Source organism: Macrobrachium nipponense, chromosome 35 (genome assembly GCF_015104395.2).
Source record: "Macrobrachium nipponense isolate FS-2020 chromosome 35, ASM1510439v2, whole genome shotgun sequence".
Lineage (NCBI taxonomy): Eukaryota > Metazoa > Arthropoda > Malacostraca > Decapoda > Palaemonidae > Macrobrachium > Macrobrachium nipponense.
In genome coordinates, this window is record NC_061096.1 from 22,560,390 (window position 1) to 22,587,304 (window position 26,915).

The following is a 26,915-nucleotide window of genomic DNA, read 5'->3' on the forward strand; positions in this document are numbered from 1 at the left end:
TTAGCAATTTGTGAACGGGCTGACAATGAATGCATTGATTATCAGAGAAGAAGCTACAGAACTAGATAGTAAATCATGAGAAGCAGACATCTGCGGGTTTTATAAGCCGCCTTCCTCTCTCTATCTTTCTCTAACTTCTTCAAGTAAGAAGTTAGATTCTTCCACTCTTGTGCACTCAATTTCTCACACTCGTACACGTATTCTCAATCGAGCATTCAACCATTCTACACCCACTACAAGTAGTGTGAGGATCTACCAAAGCTTTCGGAATCCTCACCTTACAGCCCTCATTCACACACACTCTGAAACTAACACTAGAGTCAGACATATTCACGAATTCCAAAAACCAAGTCAAAAAACAGTCCACGATAGCGAATGCCAAACAACGATCCAAGTACGTCACAAATATCAGCGAGAGAGATCAAAAGCTTTGCGAAAAACTAATTCTAGTCAGGAGGAAGTAACAACAATGTTGATACCGCCGGCGACAGAGAGAATCTGATTAGAAAACGGGAATAGTTCCTAGTCCTGCCACCCAGAGCAGGGCGGTAGATCACCTGACCTACCTGTAGCGAGTGCCGCGAAATTTGAAATTCTGTCGGGAACGACGGAGTCGATAGCTATGTATATATCTGACAGGTAAGTTGAATGTATGAAAAGCACTCTTTTAGGATGCCTTTCCAATGGCGATCCTTGGCAGTCTGGGACGCTACAGATTCTGCCGAGGGGACGCCTGACCGGTGGGGATTCTCCGTAAACCTCCGTACGACTGTCGACATTCCATTCTCCTCTGGGCCTGAGCTTGGAAGAGGTCTAGGTCTGGGAGCGAGACAGAGCCGATCAGACGCACCCTTCACTACACTGGGGACACTTATGTCACTTTCCACATTCTTACCTTTAAGAGCTTGCATTTCAAGCTCCATCCTTCTTAATGCGGACTTCAAATTTGCAATCTCCGCAGCAGAACTTGCAACATCTGCTACGGTTGGTTGGTTGGTTTTATAAAGTTTAGGTTTAACACCAAGCACTGGGGCAGCAAAGGCCATTCAGCTACGGGAGAGGTTGATACTGCATGTGAGGAAGCAATTAATTGGGGGTTAGTTATACTAACTGGCTCGTTAGAGCGAGATCTACTCATGCTTCTAGAGACAGCCTTTCTAACCCTATCTCTCTCTAGTTTCCTTAAGTAGGAATCTAGAGTCTTCCATCCTTCCTCATCCATATTCACACATTCATCACACGTGTTATTTCTAGTGCATTCATATCCCCTACACTTCTTGCATACCTTGTGAGGATCTAACAACACTTTCGGTAGCCTCACCAATCAACCCATCAATTGCATCTTTCTAACTTCGCAGCTAGAATCAGACATTTTTGAGCAAAATCCAAAAACGTTTCCACAAAAGCGTATGCCAAACCACAGATCCAAATACGTCACCAAAAAGACAGTCCAGAAGATCAACGGCGATGAATACGAAAATAAAATCAAGTCAGGAGGTAACAACAACGATGTTATGGCTACCCGCGACAGAGAAAATCTGTCTTAGAAAATGGGATGGTTCCTATTCCTGCCACCCAGCAGCAGTGGCGGTAGATCACCTGACCTACCTGTAGCGTGTGCCGCGAAATTCTAATTTCTGTCGGGGACGACGGAGTCTATAGCTAAGTATATATCTGCCAGGGAAGTTGAATGTATAAAAAGAGCAGTACAAATATATGTTGAGTTGAATATAGAATTAACGCCAAGCACTGAGACCTATGAGGTAATTCAGAGCTGAAATGGAAAATGACAGTGAAAGGTTTGAAAGGTGTAACAGGAAGAGAACCTCGCAGTTGCACTATGAATCAAGTGTTAAGAGAGGGTGGAAAGTAAGATGAAGAAAGAGAATATGAAAGGATGTACAGTAAAAGGAACAAAAAGGGTTGCAGCTATGGGCCAAAGGCACGCTGCAAAAAACCTAAAGTAATGCCATTAATTGCACTGACAGCAATAACCCCCTATGGGAAGTATATGAACATATTCTTTTTAATGGATATGTTATGGTGATAATAATGGTTTAAAGTAAATTAGTGGGATATGACTTACAGGCTGAATAGTAGTAAGATGTGGCACTATAGATTGATTGTTTGTTTGTATGGTATCTTTACATTGCATGGAACCAGTTGTTATTCAGCAACGGTACCATCAGCTTTACGTGACTTCCGAACCATGTCGAGAGTGAATTTTTATCCCCAAAAATACACATCTCTGACACCTCAAAAGAATGCCTGAGAATTGAACTCCTCGTCACTGAGGTAGCAAGTAAAGACCATACCAACCAAGCCACTGAGGCGCTTATGGTATTATAAAGGATGGACGGTCACGAAGCTATGAAAGAGCTTTCTGAGAGGCTGTCAAACCATACCTGGGAAGCAGCGAGTACATCCATTTTGGGAAGAATAAACAATCACCACAAAAATGAATGACATAAATGCTTAGTATATTACTTCTGGAGGGAGAGGTTTGGTATCCGCGTATGTATCTTCACTAGAACAAAATCTTCTTTCCTACTGAACATGAAATTTTCATTGATTCCTTACAAAATAACAGGTCTGGAAAGGTTAATGATATTAACAGGATAATGACAAAAGAAGTCTCATAAAACACTTTATTATAGATATCAGAACATAGTACAAACCCCACCCCGGCAAGAGGTTATGGGGGCTACGATGACATTAGATGGAAAAATACCCACGTCTCACTTGTAATAATGTTATATAAATGAAATTTAAAAAAAGGAAAATCGCCTGTCAGATGCAAGCATCATAAACCATGCAGTCATTACAGACATTATTGCAAAGCAAATATACTAATATAACAAAAAACAGATCCCATTCTCTTGGATGAAGCAAGGAAGAATGACATCAGGTACCAGGTAATAGGGGTGCTATGTAAAGGCATTTCAGAGAAGCATATTAGCTAGGATGGTTGGGAGGAAAATGGTACTTGAAAAAAATTTTAAGTTTATGTGAAAAATAAAACTAATTTATACAAATAAAAATACAAATAATTGGCCCTGTGACTTTCACCAGAAGAGGCCATATTTCTAAATCTGAATTTGTTTCTCTTTTCTTTGATTTTCCCCCCCAAAAATGTCAATTTAAATATATTGTAAATGACATACTGTTTCATAAACAAGTGTAAATAATTTGGAAGCATTTGTGAGGCATTATAAAGGTGTGGTTAACATGATCAAGAAAAAGTAAAATAAGGGATCTTTTTGGTCAGGTACAACTCACATTAACGTATGTTTAGGGCAACAGAATCCACGATTCCAGTTCTTTGGAAATGCAGTCTCAAAATTAAATGCATTTCTCTTTGGGGAGCTTTACAATTCAAAAATCTATAAACCATGTCCTTTGGTGTTCCATTAGCAACAACATGATGCAAGAAATCAATAACTATTCCAGTCACCAACTTACAAAATAATAAGTCACCAAACATGACATGGAGGGCAAAAGAACACTGCAAATGTGAAGTAGAGTTACAAGATGCATATAGCAATTCTCAATTTGGTTATCATGAGATGGTTACAATTTCACAATCAACCAGCTCCACTAATGACAACTACAGTACAAAGTATATGAGAACAAGAAAAATTCTATCATCCTTGACATAACAAACGTGAAATTATTTTCCATAACCACCTAATACTTTTATAAACTTATTCTTACAGTAGAAAAATAGGCAACTGGTGAAAATTGAATATGCAAGAATTTCTGCTTTTAATAAGTTGATAACTAAATTCATCATAATGAAGATATATCCTGATGACATATAAAAACAACACTTCCTCTAAAGATTATGGCATTGTCAAAAGATATGTCCTGATGACATATAAAAACACCACTTTCTCTAAAGATTGTATGACATTGTCAAAGTAAACACAGACAACAATTTCCAAAATAGTAGTAGCACTGAAAGAGTCCATTCTTTAGCATGACACGACACATCAGGCTTCAAGGGGAAAAAAAATGCAAAGAAAATTGCCTATAATCCAACATGAGTTGATTTAAAGACAATTGGCTTCATGAAAATTCAAAGAGAAAAACTTTTGTAATGAATAACCTGTAAAATTAAAAATGCTTAGGAAACCTTAGCAGTTAAAATTCTGCACAAAGCCAATTGCCTGTAGTGCTATAGCTAAAAGCTGTCATTTAAACATCTAACGTGATACATCAAGTCATACATCTATGATTTGGAAACGATCAACTCCTTTTCTTGTTTAACGCCCTGGCCATCTTCTCTTTCTTTGCAGCTGCAGCTTCCTCGCGTGCTTAAAAAAACACAAATGTGATAAAATCCATTATATATAAAAAGTGTTCCTGTTAAATGAACTGAAAATTAATTTGAGAATATTTAAAAAAAGTAAATAAAAGTAACCATTAAAAAAATATCAGTTCTTAGGATACAAAACTTATTTTATTTAATTTTCTTTACAAACCCATCAATTATAAAGAGCCCTATGGGTACTTCATGTGTGACTGATAGGTTATGAAAAAACATGTAAAAAAAAACCTTAATTTGTTTCATCACAAACTCATCAATCATATAGATCATGAGTCAAAATTTAGGTGGGACATCAAGAAGCTAGGAGCCCTAACCCTTGCAAGGGTCCATGGGATCCAGTGGAGCATTTGGGGACAATATAAGTAATGGACTTATTGTCCAAAATAGCAGAGTAGTATAAGTAACCAGGAGACCCAGAATGTGAAGCACAGAGATACTGAAACTGCAGGACCTCAACATCCATGATGTGAGCGATGGAATTGCATAAATAGTACAGTGTGTTACAGGTGCAACAAACTACTGATAAAACTTTTGTGTATATAGTACATGCAGAGCCTATTTCATGGAAGCTTTCTGCCCAAAGGGTTCGTCCTTGATTCAGCAATTAAAGGATGAATGTCGAACCACCCCATTTTAATTGGCTCATTGAAAAAGTATGTATTATTTAAGTAACATATTTTAATATATAAAGTACTATTTTAAAACACTCACCAATCCTTTCCTCTTCCTTCTTTTTTGCTGCTTCTTCTCTCTGTTGTCTGATGATTGCTAGACGCGCCAAATCAGACCTTGCCTCCTCTGTTTTTCCTTCAGCATGCATTTTGCGATAATGAGCTGTGGCTCTTTGCTTTTCAATTTCTTCTCTGTTGAAATGCAGCATTAAAAATTAAAAACCAAAATGCTTTGGATAAGTTTCTTATCTCGTGTAAAAAAAAAATTCCAAATTTTCATTTTAAAACTATAAACAAGTTAAAAACTTAGATTTCAAGTATCAAGAAACAATCAACCCAAACAAATTACTTGCCTTTCACGACGAGAAAGTTGAGGTTTTCCAGCAGCCGCCCCACTAGTTGTTGTGCTTAACTCAGTAACTTTCTTGGTCTTATTTACTACACGGTTAGGATTTTCTGTCTCAATTAAAGCAGCAACTCCTTTGGGTTTCCTTTCCTTCTGATCATCCTCTCCCTCTCCTTCTTCTTCTTCTTCACTCCCGGACTCTTCTGAGCTAGCGCTTGACTTCTCTTCTCCTTCTCCCTCCTCTTCACTGTCTGTCTCGCCCTGGGTTTTCTGCATACAAGTGACAAAGTAATGGAGAAAATTTTGTCAAAATTAGTTACAATGATCAGAGTAATTCACAGTATAAAGCACGTTAATCTAAATTTGCCTAGACCCTGTAAAGATTAAACAACTTCTCCAACCCCCTTAACAGCCACTGAAAAATTCTGGGGAGGACATATGATTGGTCAGAGGTAGAGCAGGAGAATCAGGAGCAATGCAATCCCTAGGAGACGAGTTAGCTGACGAGTGAGAGCTGAAGAACAAGGCCTATTATTATTACAATATAATTATTCATTAGATAAATGATATTGTTAAGATACAATAAAGTTTTGTACATACTTACCCGGCAGATATATACTTAGCTAATGTCTTTGACGTCCCGACAGAATTCAAAACTCGCGGCAAACGCTACAGGTAGGTCAGGTGATCACCCTCTCCCGCCGCTGGGTGGCGGGAATTGGAACCATTCCCGTTTTCTAATCAGATTTTCTCTTCCACCTATCTCCTGAGGGGAGGCTGAGTGGGCCATTAATCGTATATTTCTGCCGGGTAAGTACCGTATATACTCAAGTAACGTGCGATCTCGCATATCATGCGACCCCAAAATTTTCACCAATAAACAGTGGTTTTGTCATGTATCTCATGTATCATGCGAGTTCCTTTTCCGAGTTCATAAGGTTGGTGGTTTAGCGTGCTAATGGCCGAGTCGTTCATATGTGTGCTGCTGCTAGTGAAGTTACGGTAATTTTCTTACTAATCTTGAGAATTTAATAGAAGATCTCAAGATTAAAAAAGAATACCAAGATATTAAAATAATTGTAAAAATAACACGCCTTGGAGTCCTAAATCATTCTTTCTCTCTCTCTCTCTCTCTCTCTCTCTCAGAAATAAATACTGTAATTTGAATCTTTCACCAACGGGTATCGGTAAATGTGTAGACATTGTGTGCGTGTTTAAAAAGATGTGCAGTACACACATTCCGATGTTTCGGTTTTTGGAATTTTTTTTCAATCTCGGAAATGTGAGGTCAGATTGCATAATCAAACAAACCTCACTACTGCAGCAAAAAACATTTTTTTTCCTTTATGTTTTTCATTATTGTTATTTACTAATTACAGTTTATTTAAATAAATATTAATATAATACTGTTACATGAATGTGAGATAATTAAGATCACCTATAATAAAAATAGTGGACACAATTAATATCGTATGTTCACTAATAGCTATATTATTTATTTTCAAACAAACATTCCGTAAAACGTACAAAAAATATATGTACATAACAATCAAAATCTAATAATGTTTTTGCAGTTCAACTTGTGAATTTCAACATAAGTATGACTATATATTTCACCATATCGATCTTGCAGTTGAAGAGTCGTAAAAATTTTGAGGATGGTCGGGAAAGGATTTGTACTTTGTGATTACGTATCGCTACAACACCATGTGGTATTTTCATACCACTATATTGATGACGCATCGCTACGACACACTGGTGTTTTTCATACCCGTATACATTAAAGTTAAAATGATCATATTATATTATTGTTTTCACGAAGAAATAATTATATAAGAAAATTATCGTAATTTTGCCGTCAGCAGTCAGAAAATCACGAACATGGTAACGTTCAAACTTAGTGTCATCCACGGCATATGTCTATAAATAGAACAGAAGCACGAGGGCAGTCATTGGATAACAGATCTCCATGGCTACCAACCAGCCAATCAGGTGTTAGTTATACTACTCTGTGAATTTCTTAGAATGAACGTTTACACGTAATACACGGGAAGCTAACGATGATGCGTGTGCTTTGCATACAGTACGTAGTTTTTGTTTTTATTAGTGTACTCTCTCTCTCTCTCTCTGGTTAATCTTGGGATTTTCCACGGTCAACTCTTGGGATTAGTAAGAAAAATGCGTTTATTTGAGTAGAAGTAGCAGCAGCTGCAGCGCACCCCCCCAAACAATAGTATTTACAAAATGATGGAGCTCTATGGCTGGGCTGTTTTGTCACCCACGTGTTTGATCGCATATCTGCCAAAATCCATTTATAACAACAACGGAGATAAAACCATTTCTCCCATTACAGATATCAAATATTATCTTTTCCGTTGCGCAGATTTCTAAATAAATTACGTAGGTTCACGATTGATAAAGTTTTTTTTATGCAATAACAAGAAACGGAATCAGATTTTCTATCACCATGGCATCTCATTTTGGTGCTGTTGCGCATATTTCAACCAGTTCCACGTGCGTTTAAATTCATACTGACTGTACAGTCTGGAGGCAGTTCTCCCTTCTACACATATCTTGATTTCTTAATATCGTAGGTATAGAATAAATTGGTGAGCAAGGAAATATGAAATAAAGCATAACAGTAAGTTTGACGAGTGAGAAAATAAACAATCGTATACAGACACTCTCTCTCTCTCTCTCTCTCTCTCTGAGAAAATAATAGATAGGAAACAATGACTGAATATTGCTTGAATGCGATATGGCAAAGTTTTGGCCTGACTGAAGTGTGGAGTGACTTTGACTCCGACTTACAAGTTATTCCTGGTCATCTCACAGCCATGGATAGACATCAACTTAACAGCCGAGAAAGGGCAATCGTATAAAAATAAATAGGTATGGAAAAATGCGAAATGAGGACCTATGTTGTCCCATAAAAAAAGTTCTCGCTCGGACAGCTGTAGATTTAGAGAGAGAGAGAGAGAGAGAGAGAGAGAGAGAGAGAGAGAGAGAGAAGAGAGAGAGAGAGAGAGAGAGAGAGAGCAGCCGCCAATAGGAAGGAGATTAAAGTACCTGGGAATGAAAACCCCTTATAATCTTATAATTATAGCCTCGGGGTTTGTCTCAAGGACATTCAAAGATCTGTCACACATGGGCAGTTGTTGTTTTTGTAAAATTAGCTTAAGGGCAGATCTTTAAAAGCCATGCCAGAGAGCTCGCCACTGTGACAAGAATATACCTTCCATATGAATTGACGATGTCCTATAGGAAGATTCAGGAGATGAAGATGAAATGATCAAAGATCTGGAAGATGACGAATATGATGACTGCCTTGATGGCAAAGAATTCAGAGCAGTATTTGATGATACGGACACAGAGAGCGACTTTGGAGGATTTTAGTTTATTAATTTTATGCATTTTTTTTTACTTTAATATATTTTCACTTACCTGCGTATCCTAAAATGAAAATAATAGTTCAAGTAACAAATGTTTCTTTTACTGAGTAAAACAAAAAGTAAAAAATCCTTCGGTGTTGTGCCTTAATCAACTGATTTGGAATATTAAATGTTTAGTCTTAGAACAATTAAACATGTTGTATCAAACCGAAAATGAATGCAAAATGGCGCACGACTGATCGCTCTTTTGTATTTTAAAATACAATAGTAATATGAGAATGCATACAATATTATTGGATATAGTGAAGTACAAGTAAAGCTTAACTTTTTAAAATATCTACTGTTTTTCTCCGGTAGTAACTATCGCGATCTGCCGATTTGGGAAAGCATAGACGGTACGCTAATTTTATACCGCATGTATGATGCGACCCCTTTAAAATTAGCCTCAAAATTATGTTTCAAAAGTCGCACAATATGCGAGTATATACGGTATGTACAAAATTTTATTGTATCTTAACAATATCATTTTTGTACATGCAACTTCCCCGGCAGATATATACTTAGCTGATTGGCACCCTTGGCGGAGGGTAAGAGATAGCTAAACACTAATACAAAAAATAAAAAACAGGGAAACAACATATTGTAGGTAATATAAAAAACCTTGGTTCCTACCTGATTGGGCAGAAGACTTCATGATTACTGTCTATGAGTCTGCTTGCCTCCAGAACTTCAGTGAGGATGAGACCTGTTACTGACAGTTCTTCTGGGTCTTGTCAATGGGGGCCAGCCTGCTTATTTGACAGAGCCTTGTCTCGGATCATACCAATGGGGAAAAACCCACTTATATGGCAGAGCCTTCACCTTCATCATATCAACAGGGACTAACCCTCTTATATGACAGAGCTTAGGTCCAAACAACTAACAAGGAGCACGAAAGCCAATCCCGACCACCTGACCACACTACCATTGTTAACACTACGATTTGAAAGGGGCACATTCCCAAATGCCCTTCCAATCGACCATAAAACACAACACCAAAAAAATGATATTGTTATGATACAATAAAGTTTGTTCATACTTACCTGGCAGATATATATATAGCTGTATTTTCTGAAATCCGACAGAATTTTAAAAAACTTCCGACACACGCAGTGGTCGGCCAGGTGGTTAGTACCCATTCCCGCCGCTGGGAGGCGGGTATCAGGAACCATTCCCATTTTCTATTCATAATTTTTATTTCCACTATCCCCTGAGGGGAGGTGGGTGGGTACTTGATTATATATATCTGCCAGGTAAGTATGAACAAACTTTATTGTATCATAACAATATCATTTTGTTCATGAAACTTACCTGTCAGATATATATATAGCTGAATCCCACCGTTGGAGGTGGGAAGGGACAGAATAGAAGGATTTTGGGAAACAAATGCATGCAGATGATTTACATCTTGGTTCCACCTGTTAGCATAGCTGGCTTCATGGTTACTGCCACGTAAGTCTGCTTGTGCTACTAGAGTTGCCAGCGAGGTAGAGACCTATATACCTGGTGCACTCCAGATGATCTGTCAACAGGGGCGAGACCACGACGTGACTAGACCATATTGACCATACCATGAGGGCTAAGAAGTAAAATATATATATATATATATATATAGTAATATATATATATATATATATATATATATATATATATATATATATATATATATATATATAGATATAATATGCAATATAAAAACACTGTATCATGCTTCTAAGAAATCAATAGAGGGATCCACAGTAATATCCTTGTTTATCTAGTATAATATGTATATCAAAGCTTAAAGCTTCATCCATGCCTCCTGTGGACTTGATCACTAAGCAAATGAGACAAGTATTGGTGAAGAATTCCAAATAAACATAAACAAACAGACAAAGAACATTAACAAGGTTAAAAAATTCGAACAAGTCATTGGGTCGTTTGCCTTTCCATAATTCGCTGTGATCTACGAGGCGGGACAAAGCGCCGGTCTTGCTTCCTGAATGACATCTTGAACGGTCGTTAACCAAAAAGGTAGTTTGTAGATTAGGCTCTTGAACGGGCTCGGGCGAAGGATGGTTATTTACATTATCAGGATTGAGGAGGCTGTACACTTTCTGAAGTTCTTTATTCTGGCCCTTTTACAAATTTCTTCACTCAAAAGTAAATTGTTCTGTATGCCAGTATTCCCCTCAAAAATGTCATTCAAAGTGATGAGAGCTCCTTCCACAATTCTCCTAGTGGTCCTAGGAAAAGTTATTTATAAGAGTGCAAAAAGCAATATTAATTGACAGAGACCTCTTGAATTCACGAAACCCGATGTCTTGCTGGGTTTCGAAGAAGAAGTTGTCTGTTCACTTTAAGCTTCCTCCGAAGCACTGCCTACTTCACATTCTTTGCAGGTGAGATAGAAGGTATCACCGAAGGTAGAGTTAAAAATTCTTTAGGACCCAAATCTGAAACAGAGCTTGAAGAGTTCAACAGAAACGTTCAGCCAGGCGACCCACCTGGCGTGCGCTGGTGCGCTCGCGTCTGGCGCGCCACTTGGCGCGCCCGCGCGCGCCTGGCGTCCCTTCTTATTCTCACAGTAATAAAGCTCGGACGTCCGCTCTCAAAAGCGTCCTGCTACTATGACTTCTTTTTCGTATTTCTCGGTGGAAAGACGGACACGTGTTCAGGCGACGTTCGCCTTCTTACTTCTCACTGAAACGCATAACGAGAGAGAGAGAGAGGACGTGAAGCGTCCTCTTCTATAAAGCTTCTATTTAGAGGGCACGAGTCCTTCCGAAAGCTCCAACCCCTGCACGGGAGGACGCTTCGGAGGACGAGAAGCAATCCTTCAGGATTCGTGCACGTGCACGCACTTTGGCAGTCTGGGGAGTTTCATCAGATACTGCCGAAGGCACGCCAGATCGGTGGGGGTTCCTCGTAACCCTCCTTCGGCTTTCGAAATGAGGCCGATCTGACGCACCCTCCACTACACAAGGGGCACTGACACTGCACTTAGCCACTTCACTTTTGCTCTCTAAAGCAAGCACTTTCGATTCTAAATTACAAATCGAAAGAGTATAAGAGAAAGGGCGATTCCTCTACAGACAGTTTTAGGGCCCGAAGGCAACACTACAGGGTTAGGAGTAACAATTACAGAAGTAGCACTCTTCACAGCAATGAAGGAGAGCGAGCACCTCTCGCAGACATATTCATAGCCCTAGGCATACTACAGGTTAGGCAAAATAGTCTACAGGAAGGTTAGCAGGTTCATATCCCTGACTTTTGTTACTGATTAACTGCGTACATACGAATCATACGTCTTCCTTACGGAATTAGCATGTTTACTGATTAATTGCGTACATACAAACATACGTCTTCCTTACGGAATAGACAAAGTCTCACACTCCTTAAATGGACAAATCTCAACAAAGAAGCAAGACCCATACCCTCGTGCATACCAAGTGCGGATCTACCGAAGCTTTCGGTAGCCACACCCTATCTTTGCAGACAACCCCCTCTGAAACTAGCCTAACTAGATTCAGATATCTTATGCAAAAATGAATCAAATTCAAATCAATTTAAGATAGCGAATGCCTAGCCACAAATCCAGTAAATAAATCAAAAGACAATTAGGATACTTAGCGGCAATGAAGTTTCCAAAAGACGGAGGTACTGAAACAGGTGTTTCAGCACTGGAGACAGAAAAATTATGAATAGAAAATGGGATGGTTCCTGATACCCGCCTCCCAGCGGCGGGAATGGGTACTAACCACCTGGCCGACCACTGCGTGTGTCGGAAGTTTTTTAAAATTGTCGGATTTCAGAAAATACAGCTATATATATATCTGACAGGTAAGTTTCATGAACAAATTAAAAATTAAAATTTCCTAATCTAACTAACTATAAAGGATTAGCTTCAGCTCCCTGCCCCAGCAACGAATCCGCAGACACGTACGGTCCGAGGGAGAAGCACTTATCATAAGTGACTCACACGTCTCTTAAGTAACTCGATGCAAAAACTTAATTGCATCTCCAGTAGGTGGACTCGACAAGCGCCTGTAGAGACATATTCCTGTGAAAAGCTAAGGAGGTAGCTACAGCTCTGTGTTTTTGTGGTATCTGTCGAAGTGGGTCGAAAGGGTCCCCAGAAGACTCATCCAGTCCCTCGCGGAACATTGTTCTTTCGCTAGGAATGTCTTCACTTTCTGTAAACATCTCTCCTGTCGTTGCTTTAATGGATACGCACGAAAAACCCGAGAATCCATCAGAATCCCCAGATAGACAATGCTTTGCTGGGGATTCATCTGGGACTTCCCGAGGTTTATTAACAGTCCTAGGGACTGAGCTTGGTCCAATGTTAATTTCAAGTCCTCCAGACAGCGATCCTTTGACTGAGCACGGATCAGCCAATCGTCGAGATACGAGATCCTTACTCCTTTGATATGTAGCCAATGAGCGACATTCCTCATCAGAACCGTGAACACTTGAGGGGCTGTAGCAAGACCGAAGCAAAGGGCTCGAAACTGAAAAACTTTGCCCTGTACCATGAATCTTAGGTACCTCCTGGACGAAGGATGGATAGGCACATGGAAATAGGCATCCTGAAGGTCCAGGGACACCATCCAATCCCCTGGACGAAGAGCTGCAAGGACGGAGGATGTCGTTTCCATAGTGAACTTTGTCTTGACAACGAAGCGATTCAGGGCACTTACGTCCAGATGACTCGAAAGGGGCGAATACAGCAAGGAGGCTCTCTGTAGAGGAGACACTGATTTTGCCAAAAAGGAACTGTACACAGATCTCTTTTTAAGGACTCCGGATCCAAAGAGAGAAGCAACTTCCGTTGATCCATCCATCACGGCCTTATCTAAACAAGAAAGGACACTAGTTAAAACCTCCATAGTTACAAAGTCTGGCTCCTGTGCTCTCTTGGCCAGGGCTCCCAGGGCCCAATCCATAAAAATGATATTGTAATGATACAATTAAGTTTGTTCATACTTACCTGGCAGATATATATATAGCTGTATTTTTCCGAATCCGACAGAAATTTAAACACTTACGACACACGCAGTGGGAGTCAGGTGGTTAGTACCCATTCCCGCCGCTGGGAGGCGGGTATCAGGAACCATTCCCATTTTCTATTCATAATTTTTATTTCCACTGTCCCCTGAGGGGAGGTGGGTGGGTACTTGATTATATATATCTGCCAGGTAAGTATGAACAAACTTAATTGCATCATTACAATATCATTTTGTTCATGAAACTTACCTGTCAGATATATATATATATAGCTGAATCCCACCTTTGGTGGTGGGAGTAGACAGAATAGAAGATTTTAGGAACATTATATATGCAGATAATTGATATCGGGTTGGTTCCTTACCTGTTAGCATAGCTGACTTCGTGGTTACTGCCGCGTAAGTCTGCTTGTGCTACTAGAGTTGCCAGCGAGGTAGAGACCTATAAAGCTGGTGCACTCCAGATGATCTGTCAACGGGCGAGACCACGACGTGACTAGACCATTGACCATACAATGAGGGCAACGAAGTAAAACAAAACCACCTGGCGTAGCCTACCAAAAGTATCCCACTTAGACTAAGCTAATGGAAGGGAGATCCGCCGCAGGCGGTCAACCCCACAACCATAACACAAGTTTAAAAAACGCCCCTAACCAATTAAAGGATATGATGAGCGCTACCATCCTGCCCCAAAACAGTGTCTGGCCAGCGACGTATGGTCCGAGCGAGTAACAATTTTCGTATGTTGCTTTCACCTCCCGCAGGTAGTGTGAAGCGAACACCGAATTGCTTCGCCAATAAGTGGACGCCCAAAAATATCTGTTTGATTGCCATATTCTTGTGAAAAGCCACCGAAGTAGCAATAGCCCTCAACTCGTGGGCTTTCACTTTTAGAAGCTCCATGTCACTTTCACTACACTTTTCATGGGCTTCCTTAACCGTACTTCTTAAGAAGAACGCCAGTGCGTTCTTCGACATCGGAAGATCAGGTTTTTTTTCACAGAGCACCACAAAGTCTCCGAAGAGCCTCTGCATGCTCTGGTTTTCTACAAATAAAATTGAGAGCCCTGACAGGACACAGGACTCTCTCAGCTTCAGGTCCCACTAGCTCCGACAACCCTTTGATCTCGAACGTCCTCGGCCAAGGGTTGGAAGGGTTCTCGTTCTTTGCTAAGAACGTAGGACTTAAGGAACAAACTGCACTATGATCCTTGAACCCAATGTGCTTGCTTATGACTTGTATTTCGCTAACCCTCTTCGCGTCGCCAGCCCAGCGGTTAGGAAAATGGTCTTCTTAGTAAGATTCCTAAAGCGAAGCTAAATGGAGCGGTTCAAATTGACTCGACATGAGAAAACTTAAGTACCACGTCTAAGTTCCACGTGGTACTTTCGGTTGGAGAACTTTCACAGTCTCAAATGATCTAATGAGATCATGAATGTCTCTATCATTCTCTCAAGTCGAGTCCTCTATGCCTGAAGACCACAGAAAGCACGCTTCTGTAGCCTTTAATCATGGGAACGGCTAGTTTCGCTTCTTTATTAAGGTGAAGAAGGAAATCTGCTATCTGGCTCACAGAGGTTGAGGTGGAGGAAATGCCCTTCTTTCTGCACCCCAACTTCTAAAGACAGCCCACTTCGATTGGTAACTGCGATTGAGGAGGGCCTCCGTGCGGTGGCAATCGCCGTTGCCACAGTCTTGAAAAACCCCTCGCTCTGGCCAACTTCTTGATAGTCTGAACGCAGTCAGACTCAGAGCGGGAGGTTTTTGTGGTACCCTCTCGAAGTGGGGCTGTCTGAGTAGATCTTCCTTAGGGGCAGAGTCCTTGGAAAGTCTACCAGGAAGGACATCACCTCCGTGAACCAGTCGACCGCTGGCCAGAAGGGGGCGATGAGGGTCATCCTCGCTCCCTCTGATGCAGCGAACTTCCTCATCACTTCCCCGAGGATTTTGAATGGGGAAAAGCGTAAATGTCTAGTCCCGACCAATTCCACAGTAGGGCGTCTACTGCCACTGCTCCCGGGTCCACGCCTGACACAAATCTTGTCAGAATCGTGACGTTTTGCGACTTCGCCCAAATCAGGATATTCTTCGCGAAGGAGAGTGAGTCCCCTCCCCCCCTGTCTCCTGAGGTATGCCAGGGCTGTGGTGTTGTCCGAGTTTATCTGAACCACTTTGTTGGAGACTTCCTCTTGGAAGAACCTTAGAGCAAGGTAAATCGCTGAAAGTTCTTTTAGATGATGTGCCAGGACACCTGTTCCCCTCTCCAGGTGCCTGACACTTCTCTCCCTCCTAGTGTTGCTCCCCAACCCGTGGAGGACGCGTCTGAGAACAACACTAGGTCGGGGTTCCGAAGCTTGAGCGAAAGTCCTTCCGCAAGCTTCTTTGGATCCAACCACCATTTGAGGTGCTTTTTCACTTCTTCCGTCAAAACAAGACCTCTTCTAGATCCTGTTTTTGCGTGACCAATTGCTTGAGAGGAAGAACTGAAGTGGTCGGAGGTGCAACCTTCCCAGAGAAACAAACTTCTCCAGTGAGGAAATGGTCCCCAGCAGACTCATCCATTCCCTCACCGAGCATGTTTCCTTCCCTAGAAAGGCTGACACTTTGTCTAGGCATTGAAGTTGTCGCCCCTGGGACGGAAAAGCCCGAAAAGCCACTGAGTCCCATCTGAATCCTCCCCAGATAGGGCTAAGGATTGAGAAGGAGTCAGATGCGACTTTTCTTTTCGAGATTCACCAGAAGTCCCAGGACCTCACTAACGACAAAGTCGTGGAAGGTCCTTCAGACACCAGTCTTGCGAGTGAGGCTCGAATAAGCCTGTCGTCTAGGTAGAGAGAGATCCTTATTTCCGCAAGATGGAGCCACCTCGCAACGTTCTTCATAAGAACGTGAACACCATCGGCGCTGTGCTGAGACCAGAAGCAGAGTGCCCTGAACTGGAATACCTTCCCTTTCAGGACAAACCGCAGGTAGGTTTTCTTGATCGGGGATGGATGGGGACGTGAAAGTATTGGCGTCTTGAAGGTCTAATGAGACCATCCAACCCCCTCCCCCGGGTCTTAACGGCTGCAAGCACGGATTGAGGTGTCTCCATCTTGAACTTCTGCTTGGTAACGAAGCGATTTAGACTGCTGACATCCAGATCGGGCGCCACCCCCCTGACTGCTTCGGCACTAGGAACAGACGGTTGTAAAACCCTGGAGAACTCCGGTCGAAGACCTGTTCCACCCCGCCGCTTCTCGATCATTTGATCTAGTAGATCGTGAAGCACTTTCTGTTTTCTCCCTGATACGAAGGAGACAAATCCGCCTTTGGTGTCGAATTGACAGCAGGGGTAACTTCAGGAAAGGAATTCTGTACCCCTACTTGACGATGTCCAGAGACCAAGCGTCTGCACCTCTCTCTTCCCAGGCTCTCGCGAAATGTAGAAGTCTGGCTCCTACCGTGGCTGAAGGACTTCCCTCTCACTTCTTGCTCTTAAAAGGAGCGGGGGTCTTGCCTCTGAAAGAGCCTCTTCTTCAGGGGCTGGCTTCGAGGAAGAAGCAGATTGAAAGGGCTTCGATTTCTTCAAAGCAGAGGACCCAGAAGACGAAGTAGTTGTAGGCTTCCTAGAAGACTGCGCCAGAAGGTCTTGGGTTGCTTTCTCCTGGAGACTGGCAGCTATGTCCTTTACCATAGACTGGGGGAAGAGATGTTCTGAGAAAGGAGCGAAGAGAAGATCCGCTTTTTGCGCTGGCGAGACCGACTTTGCAGTAAAATTGCAAAAGAGTGCTCTCTTCTTAAGCAGTCCCGTGCTAAAATGGGCAGCCAATTCCTCAGAACCATCCCTGACGGCCTTGTCCATGCAAGACAATACACTGGACAGCTCCCCCAGACTGATGGAATCAGAACTCCTTGGACCTGGCATCCAAAACTCCTAGGCACCAGTCAAGAAACTTAAAGACCATCAAGTGTCTGAGAAGGCCTTTAAGGAAGAAAGTCTAGCTCACTATGCGTCCAAGAGACTTTGGAGGAAGACAGAAAAGATCTTCTGGCGGCATCCACAATACTACCAAAGTCTCCTTGAGCCGAGGCTGGAAGCTTAACTCAGACGTTTTTTCCCGTCTCGTACAACATACCAGCTTTGCCACAAAGTCTTGAAGGTGGTAAAGCGAAAGAAGTCTTGCCTGAAGCTTTTCCTCTTTTCCATCCAATCATGGGCCTTGCGAAAAGCTTGCTTCGTAGAAAGCGACTTCTTCATTTTCACAAAGCCCGAGACTTAGTAGCTTTGGATACGAAAACTGAGAGGGAGGAGTACGTGGAGCTTCAGGCTGGAAAGTGTCTGCAAAGACTGACTGTAGCAGACGAGTCAAAACCTTGTAGTCCGTCGAGACTGGAGCCAACTGCTGTTCTTCGTCCACTTCCGACAAAAGCGTCACTAATTTCCTCTTCAGACACTGGAGAAGTCGGAGGAAGTAAGGAAGAGTCACGAGCTTTCTCAAAAGAGAAAGAGCGGCAAACAGGAAGAGTTCCCGCTTCCACTTGCGCAGGTGGTAAACTGACGTACCGTTGAGGCCGCGACTCCTTAGCGTCCGAAGCCAATCTACTGGCGCCGACTGAAGCACGCTCAACAGCAACAGGTGTACACCTGGCGTCCACTGGCGCGCGCCGAGCGTCCACTAAAATGCGCTGAGCGTCCACTGGCGCTCGCTTACCTTGCACCGAATCACGCTCGGCGTCCACTGAAGTGCGCTTGACTTTCACAGAAGCGCGCTCGGCATCTAAAGAAACGCGCTTCCTATCTACAAGTTTCGTAGTAGCGGATACAACCGCTTCCCGAGAGCGAGAAACAAATTTCTCACCTCCTCTAGAAGTTGCTGGGGAGCAGAACGAACTCTAGAGGGAGACTCAAACGGAGAGAGACAAGCGAGGAGAGGGAGAGGGAGAACGCCTCGACCTCTTCACAGGAAGATTGTCATCCTTCTTACGGCGACGTGGAACAGTCTCTCTTGAAGAAAAAACATCTCGAAGTTGCTGCTGAAGAGACTGGAGAATCTTGCTTGTAGGTGAAGCCTCCTTTTCTGGGGAGGGGCTGATCCTGTGAGCAGGCGAGTGGCGAGGGGACGCCTTCTTCCTACTCCCAGGAACCGCCACTTCACGCACCTTAGAGCGACTGCGGCACTCGAAAGAAACGTCTAGGAAAGACTCCGCCTCCGAAGAATTCTTACGCTTCTTCTGCGGAGGAAAAACAGCAAACGCACTATCAGGCGAAGAGCAAAGTTCCGGAGAACAACTTGGACGTGAAGCGTCCCGAACGCTAGCCGTCCTTTTCAGCGGACGTGATGCGGCATAAGAGCTCCACCCCTTGCGCGGGGAGGAAGCTTCATAAGAAGAAAAGCACTCCTTGAGAAGACGTGCACACGCACGCTCCTTGGCAGTCTGGGTAAGTTCGTCAGAAGCTGCCGAAGGTGCACGCCAGATCGGTGGGGGTTCCTCGTAACCCTCCTTCGACTTTCGACATGCTCTCTCCCCGTAACGCCTGGGAGTCAAGCAGAGGTCTAGGTCTAGAGGCGGAATGAGGCCGATCTGACGCACCCTCCACTACACAATAAGGGGCTTTCACTGCACTTCTCTTTTTCACTTTTGCTCTCCAGAGCTAACACTTTTGATTCTAAGTTACGAATCGATTCAAGAATTAGCGATAAAGTATTACCTTCTACCGACACTGCTTCAGGGGCCGGAGGCAACACTACAGGGTAGGAGCAATAACTACAGAAGGAGGGTTAGCAGGAGAATCATTAAAATCTTGCCTACCTGAAACACTCCTGGAGGAAGACCTCCTTACCTATCTCGCTCAAGTTTCTTAAGATAGGTTTCATACGCCTTCCACTCAGACTCTGTTAATCTTTCACACTCCTTACAACGACTTTCAAACGTACATTCATTCCCCCTGCAAACCTTACAAACAGAATGTGAGTCTACTGAAGCTTTCAGTAGCCTACCTCTACATTCGGACATAGAACAAAATCTAGCGCTAGCTGAACTAGACCCTGACATCTTGATCAAAGAAAAATCAATACCAAAATCAAATCAATCCAAAGTCAACGTGTGCCAAGCCACCGATCCAATTCAGTTACCAAAGAAAAAACCAAAAGGGATACTCAAGTAGCTAGTAAGTTTCCAAAATCTGGACGGAGGTGCTGCAAACAGGTGTTTCCAGCACCGGCGACAGAAAAATTATGAATAGAAAATGGGAATGGTTCCTGATACCCGCCTCCCAGCGGCGGGAATGGGTACTAACCACCTGACTCCCACTGCGTGTGTCGTAAGTGTTTAAATTTCTGTCGGATTCAGAAAAATACAGCTATATATATATCTGACAGGTAAGTTTCATGAACAAATTGAAGACTTAAAGTGTGCGAAATAGACCCTTAAGCAAATGGTCCATTTCGCACATTCCCCAAGAAGCCTTCGCCGATAGAAGAGAGCGTCTCCTAGAAGAATCCACTAGAGCTGAAAAGTCGGCATCCGCTGAAGAAGGAAGGCCAATCCCATTGGTTCTTTTGTGTCATACCAGACACCTGGCTTACCTGCCAACTTCGAAGGAGGGCAGGAAAATACAGTCTTGCCCGCTTCTTTCTTAGAGAGGAGAGCTCTCTCTATGCTTTCTTCTAGAAGCGTTGGACGCATTTTAACGAATGAAGGTGACTTCGAAAGTTTGGTGCTTGAAAGGAGTGATCCTGGTGAAGGAGGATCCGCTGGGCGAAGCGAGTCCCCGAACTCTTGAAGAAGCAGGGCTGCCAGCCTCTTGTAATCCGAGACGCCCGCATCTTTAGGCGCTTCATCCTCGGAAACCTCTTCTAAGGTAGCATTAGGGGAAGAAGTTCTCTTCGGAGAAGGAGTCCTTGAAGGAGAGGGGCTCTTCTCCTTCAAAGGAAGCTTAGAAGAGGAAGGGAGTCCACTTTCCGAAGCGATCCTATCCACAGAAGAACTAGCTTCCACAGGAAGGGGCCTAGCAGGAGAAGAATGACTGCCGCTTCTCAAAGGCTCTTGTCTGAGAGGGGAAGAGCTTGCATCTTTGCAGGAGAATCTACCAGGAGTAGGGCGAGAATCCAGTCTTCTTCTTCTTCCCAGCTTTTTCCCATTTTTATATGGGGTCGCCGTTTCGGATGAGCCGTTTCCATCTATTTCTATCTTGCGCTTCTGCCTCATCAATTCCTTCTCATAATAAGTCTCCTCTCACACAGTCCTTCCATCTCTTTCTTGGTCTCCCTCTTTTTCTTCTTCCTTGCACCCCTCCACCCATAGTATGTCTCCCAGCGTGGTCCTCATCTCTCCTCAACAGGTGTCCTTACCATCTCAGCCTCCCCTCCTGCACTTTCTTTGATACTTCCACCACCTTAGTTGACCCCCTTATGTAGTCATTTCTGATCCTATCCACTCTTGTCACCCCAGACATCCACCTAAGCATTCTCATTTCTGCCACATCCATCTTCTTCTGCTCTGCTTTTCTCATGCTTGCTGTTTCCGTACCATACAGCATTGCTGTTCTTACCACCGTCTTGTGAAATTTTCCTTTTAACCTAAGTGGCACTCTTTTGTCACAAAGAACTCCCGAGGCCGCTCTCCAGTTTGTTCAGCCTGCCTGTACCCGTGTGTTTTACTTCTTCTTCCATACTTCCTCCAGCGTTAACAAAAGATCCCAAATACTTAAACTTATCAACTCTCCTTATTTGCTCTCCACCAAGCTGAATACTTTCTCTATCATTCACCCTCAGTGGTGTACACATATATTCTGTCCTTGGATCTACTTATTCTCATTCCTCTGTCCTCCAGTACTTGTCTCCATCTTTCCAATTTCACTTCCAGATCTTCCCTGCTCTCTGCACACAGAACAATATCATCCGCATACAATATGTTCCATTGGGTACTGTCTCCCTTACTTCCTCTATTATAACATCCATCACTAGTTAAAGAAATAAATGGGCTCAGAGCCGACCCCTGGTGTAATCCTACTCTCACCTCAAGACCTTCTGTCTCCCCAACACTGCTCCTCACTCTGGTAAATACATTCCGGTACGTCTCTTTTATATATCGCACATACTTCTCTGGCACCATCTTCTCCCTCAGGCTCCTCCATACCTCTTGTCTCGGGACTCGGTCATAAGCCTTTTCAAGTCAATGAATACCATATGTAGGTCCCTTGTCTTTCCCCGAATTTCTCCATTATTTGCCTCAGACAAAATATACCATCTGTTGTTCCCCTTCCCTCATAAATCCCATCTGCTCTTTACCTATTTGTACTTCTTCTCTAGTCTAGCATCTATCATCCTTTCCAGTATCTTCAAAGTGTGGGACATCAATTTAATGCCCCTATAATTACCACACTCTTGGACATCGCCTTTCCCTTTAAAATTGGGATCAATATACTCCCACGCCACTCATTTGGTATCTTTTCCTGTTCAAGGATCTTATCATAAGATCGTACAGTATATCCACTCTTCATCTCATAATGCTTTCCATGCCTCCACCAGGATCAGTTCTGGTCCGGTTGCCTTCCATTCTTCATCTTCTTCAGTGCATTTAGTACCTCTTGCCTAGAAAACCTCATTACCATGCCAATGTTCACTTGCCCATCCTCTCTTATTTATCCTATTATTTTCTTCATTTAACAACTGTTCGAAATATTCTTTCCATCTCTTCACAATGTCTTCCCTCTTTCTAAGTACAACACCCTCTTGATCCTTTATTGTTTGATATGTGTTATATCTTTGGTGCTCTTATTTCTAGCCTTTGATAGCTTGATCATCTTCTTTAATCCTTCCTTTGTCCCCCCCCAGCTCATATACATCATCATTATACGACTTTGCTTTAGGCTTGGGCTAATACCACCTTTTTCACCACCTTGTTTTTCTCTCTGTACCTATTTCTGTCTTCCACTGACTGTGACTCTTCCCATCTTTTCTTTGCCCCCTTCTTATCTTTTACTACTTTCTCAATGTCTTCATCCCACCACCAACTCTCCTTTGCTTCCCATATGATACCAGATGTCTCTCCTAGCAGCTCCTTTCCATGCCTTCTTAACTGCTGCATTTTGTGCCCACCATTCTTGAACATCTTCAATCCCCATATCAATATCCTCCAAAACCCAAATCCTCTTAAACTCTCTCTTCTTATCCCCTTCCTTCTGTAATTCGTACCATTTATTTTCCTTATCCTTTAGCTTTGTTTTCTTTCCCTTTTCAACTTCAAGTCCATACATAGCAGTCTGTGTTGGGGGGCTACATGGTCGCCTGGAATAACTTTGCAGTTCTTGACCTCCACCAGATTTATCCTTTTATACAAGAAATAGTCTATCTGGGAGAATCTTCCCCCACTCCTATATGTTATTAGGTGTTCCCTTTTCTTCTTAAAGAATGTTTACTATTGCCATGTCGAATGACACAGCAAAGTCCACTACACTCTCTCCTTCCTGGTTTTCTCTCCCCCATTCCATGGCCCCCATTGCACCCGCCCAATCGCCTCATTTTCACTTCCACATGCGCATTCAAATCTGCCCCAACATCACCCCTCTCATGCTCTTTCAGTTCTTGCATTATTCCATCCATGTCTCTCCAGAAATTTCCCTTCTCTTCTTCTGTGCAACCAACTTTGGTGCATATGCTTACAATATTCAGAAATCTCTCCTCCTTAACATCTTCAATCTGATGATACGGTCATTCTTTCTATGCACTTCTATTACCGAGTCTTTAGTTTTCACTAGACAGTGCTATGCCAACTCCATTTCTACTTGTTTATTTGCTCCACATAATATAGCTTATATCCATCTCCCAATCTTTTAGCTTTATTTCCTTTCCACCGAGTTTCTTGCCACACACACAACATCTACTTTCTCTCTCATCAAGTCAGCCAATTCTCTACCTCTCCCAGTCATGGACCCAACATTTAGCTGACATACTCTAAACCCAATGTGAGCTCGCTTCTTTAGCTGCACCCGCTCCTGATGCAGTAGCCCTCGCCTTACCACAGAGTTAGGGCGATGTCTCTGTGCGTCGTTTACGGAGTACGCCCTAGCATTACCTCTTTCCATATTTCGGTTCATACCATTTTTTGGTTTTGGCACAGATTTTTACAGCCGGATGCCCTTCCTGACACCAAACCTCCCTATTTATCCGGGCTTGGGACCGGCACCCATAAGGACTTGGTTGCCCCCCCAGGTGGCTAGGTTGGGCGAGAATCCAGTAACAGGCTCTTTCCAGGCTCTTGGCGCCTGCGAGGAGAGGCGCTAGCGTCACGTCGGTGGCGCCTATCAGGCGCTACGCGCTTTGGGGTAGAAAAGCGCCTGCTCTCATCCTAGCTCCTGCCAGGAGAGGAGCTTACTTCCTTCCGAAGACTCTTGCGAGAGGAAAAACTCGGATCTCCTAAGAAGCGCCTAACAGAAGTAGGGCACAACATACCAGCCAGGCTCTTCTCAGGCTCTTGGCGTCTGCGTGGAGAGGCGCTAGTGTCCTGCCGTGGGCGCCTGGAAGGAGTAACTCGCCTAGGCGGAGAAAAACGTCTGGTATCATGATGGCACCTGCTAGGAGAGGCGCTAGAATCTCTCCGAGAACGTCTGGGGGGAGAGAACTGTTCATCGCTCTCTCTGCGTCTACGAGAGGAGCAGTGACTATCCTGTTCCTTAAGATTGCAAGGAGAGGGGCTTCTATCCCTCTGAGAGCGCCTATAAGGAGAAAAGCGTTCGCTACTCCTACGTAAGGATTGATGATCCTGGCTCCTGCCAGGAGAGGGGCTTGAGCCCTTACTAGGGCGCCTAGACGAATGCGGGATCTTACTAGAAGATCGTCTGGTCGGAGTCGCAGATCGCTCGCGATAAGAAGAAGCGTAGTCAAACGATTTCGTTGGAGAGGAGCGCCTTACAAGTGAGAGGCGCCTGCCAGAGGCCGAACGCCGGCTCGAAGAAGGTCTCTTAAAAGAGCTCTTGACTGGAAGAGAGGAGTCCTTCCTGCGAGAAGGCTCCTTGGAAAGAGAGCCTACTAACATGGATAACTGCTCTTGCAGGCCCACCAAAAACTTCTTAGTCGAAGAGCGAATTCCTTCAGGAGAAGAATCAGGAGACTTCATAGCTCTCTTCTTCTGAGCGGGAGAATACTCCGGAAAAGGCTCTGGGCTGGAGTCTAATGCATCTCCTGCAGGAGGCTTCCAGGATCTCTTCAGAGGGCGCGGCGCGACTTAGAAGCGGAGCTCCATCCGCGTCTCGGCGAGGAAGAATCCGAGTCGGAAAAACACTTCCTAAGGACACTTTGTCTATAGCGGTCCAAGGCAGCCTGGGACGAGTCTACAGGAACTGCCTATGGGATGCCTGACCGTTGGGAATACTCTACATCCCCCTTGCGGCTTTCCACATTCCTCCTCCCTTGGTCATGGGAGTCTGAAAGAGGTCTAGGCCTAGGAGCGATGCGGAGTTGGTCAGATGCCCCCTCCACTTCACTGGGGACACTGCACACTTCACTCTTACCTTCCATCTCTCGTAATTGCCTTTGCAAATTACGGATCGACGCTTTCATAGCAAGGAGCTGAAACTACGTTAGAAGTAGGAGAAACTACATTGGAATTAGAATGACTGTCCTGATCCATAGAGCAGGACCTACTTGAACTTCTAGCTGAAGCCTTCCTAATTCTATCCTTCTCCAATTTCTTTACATACGCAGTCAAACTCTTCCATTGCATTTCAGTCAAACTTAAACATTCATCACATGTGTTACTAACTGAGCATTCATTCCCCCTACATTTAACACAAATAGTGTGAGGATCCACCGAAGCTTTCGGCAGTCTCACCTTACATCCTTCTTTCATACACACTCTAAAACGAGTTTCAAGTGCAACATCAGACATAATGAAGAAAAAAGTCCTAAGCAAATCCAAAAAACCGTCCAAATCAGCGTATACCAAAGCCAAAGAATGAATACTTCACCAAAAAACAATCCTTAGCAAAGCAAGCAAGAATTCCATGCAGGAGGAACCAACAACGATGTTGTCAGTACCGGCGACAGAGAAAATCTGATTAGAAAATGGGAATGGTTCCTATTCCCGCCACCCAGCGGCAGGAGAGGGTGATCACCTGACCTACCTGTAGCGTGTGCCATGAGTTTTGAATTCTGTCGGGACGTCAGAGACATTAGCTAAGTATATATCTGTCGGGGAAGTTGCATGTACAAAAACATCTATTCATATGGAACATGCCTGCAGAGACGGACTTGAAATTCAAGCTTCCAAAGAATATGGTATTTATTTAAAAGCAACAGAAGGTAACACAAATAATAACAATACAAACCAATGAGGCAGCATCCCAATTTGAAAGAAATTGTGATGCCACATAATCCTTTATAAATCTATCATCCAACTATAATCAACTCAACTGGGATGATCACACAATACTTCTTTTCCTTATTGACGACTGTTCTCCGTTGAAGAAGAAAATTTTTACTGTAAAGTATGCCTTGCAAGTTACATTAATTATTAGACAGCCACGATTTATTTTCATAATTTGTCTACTCTAGAATAGTTCCAAACTTAAAAAAAGTTAGCACTTACTCTCCACTGCTTTTCCTTCTCTTCTTTTTTCTTTTGCTCCTCTAAGGCCTCAAAGTTTGTGAACTGACGACGTCCACCCTTATGCTTTCCTGAAATAATGAAATAAATCAGTCTCATTAAGTAACTAAGTACTGTACTGTACATAAAACAAAATCTAAAGGAAGGTACCATGAATGATTCAAATTTCTAAAAAAAATACTGAAGGCTGTTAACCCTCTTATGCCGAAGCCCTAAAAATCAAAACCTCTCCTGTATGCCGGCGCCGGTTTGGAGTGAGCGCGGAAGCGGAAAAAATGATATTGTCATGATACAATAAAGTTTTATACATATTTACCTGACAGATATATACTTAGCTATAGACTCCGTCGTCCCCGACAGAAATTCAAATTTCGCGGCACACGCTACCGGTAGGTCAGGTGATCTACCGCCCATTGCCCTGGGTGCAGGACTAGGAACCCCATTCCCGTTTTCTAATCAGAATTCTTCTCTTCCACCTGTCTCCTGCGGGGAGGCTGGGTGGGCCATTAATCGTATATATCTGTCAGATAAGTATGTATAAAAATGATATTGTAGTATAC

The 26,915-nt window shown here is 43.2% G+C and overlaps 1 protein-coding gene across 1 annotated transcript; it reads right to left on the bottom strand.

Annotated features, from left to right (window-relative positions):
* Window positions 1-4,120: 4,120 nt before the first annotated feature.
* On the bottom strand, window positions 4,121-26,490 carry LOC135208478 (28 kDa heat- and acid-stable phosphoprotein-like). The gene is made up of 4 exons (XM_064240712.1): window positions 26,338-26,490; window positions 5,355-5,617; window positions 5,042-5,193; window positions 4,121-4,316 (listed from the first exon to the last, which is right to left on the bottom strand). The coding sequence occupies exons 1-4, from the start codon at window positions 26,479-26,481 to the stop codon at window positions 4,249-4,251; spliced, it is 627 nt and encodes a 208-aa protein (XP_064096782.1). The 5' UTR covers window positions 26,482-26,490; the 3' UTR covers window positions 4,121-4,248.
* Window positions 26,491-26,915: the final 425 nt, after the last annotated feature.

Bases quoted from the DNA above. Each gene is read 5' to 3' on its own strand.
- LOC135208478 (XM_064240712.1), bottom strand. From the start codon at position 26,481: ATGTACAGTACAGTACTTAGTTACTTAATGAGACTGATTTATTTCATT. The intron at 5,194-5,354 runs GCAAGTAATTTG...GCATTTCAACAG, and splicing joins CAACTTTCTCGTCGTGAAAG to AGAAGAAATTGAAAAGCAAA. The intron at 4,317-5,041 runs GTGAGTGTTTTA...TGTTTTTTTAAG, and splicing joins GAAGGAAGAGGAAAGGATTG to CACGCGAGGAAGCTGCAGCT.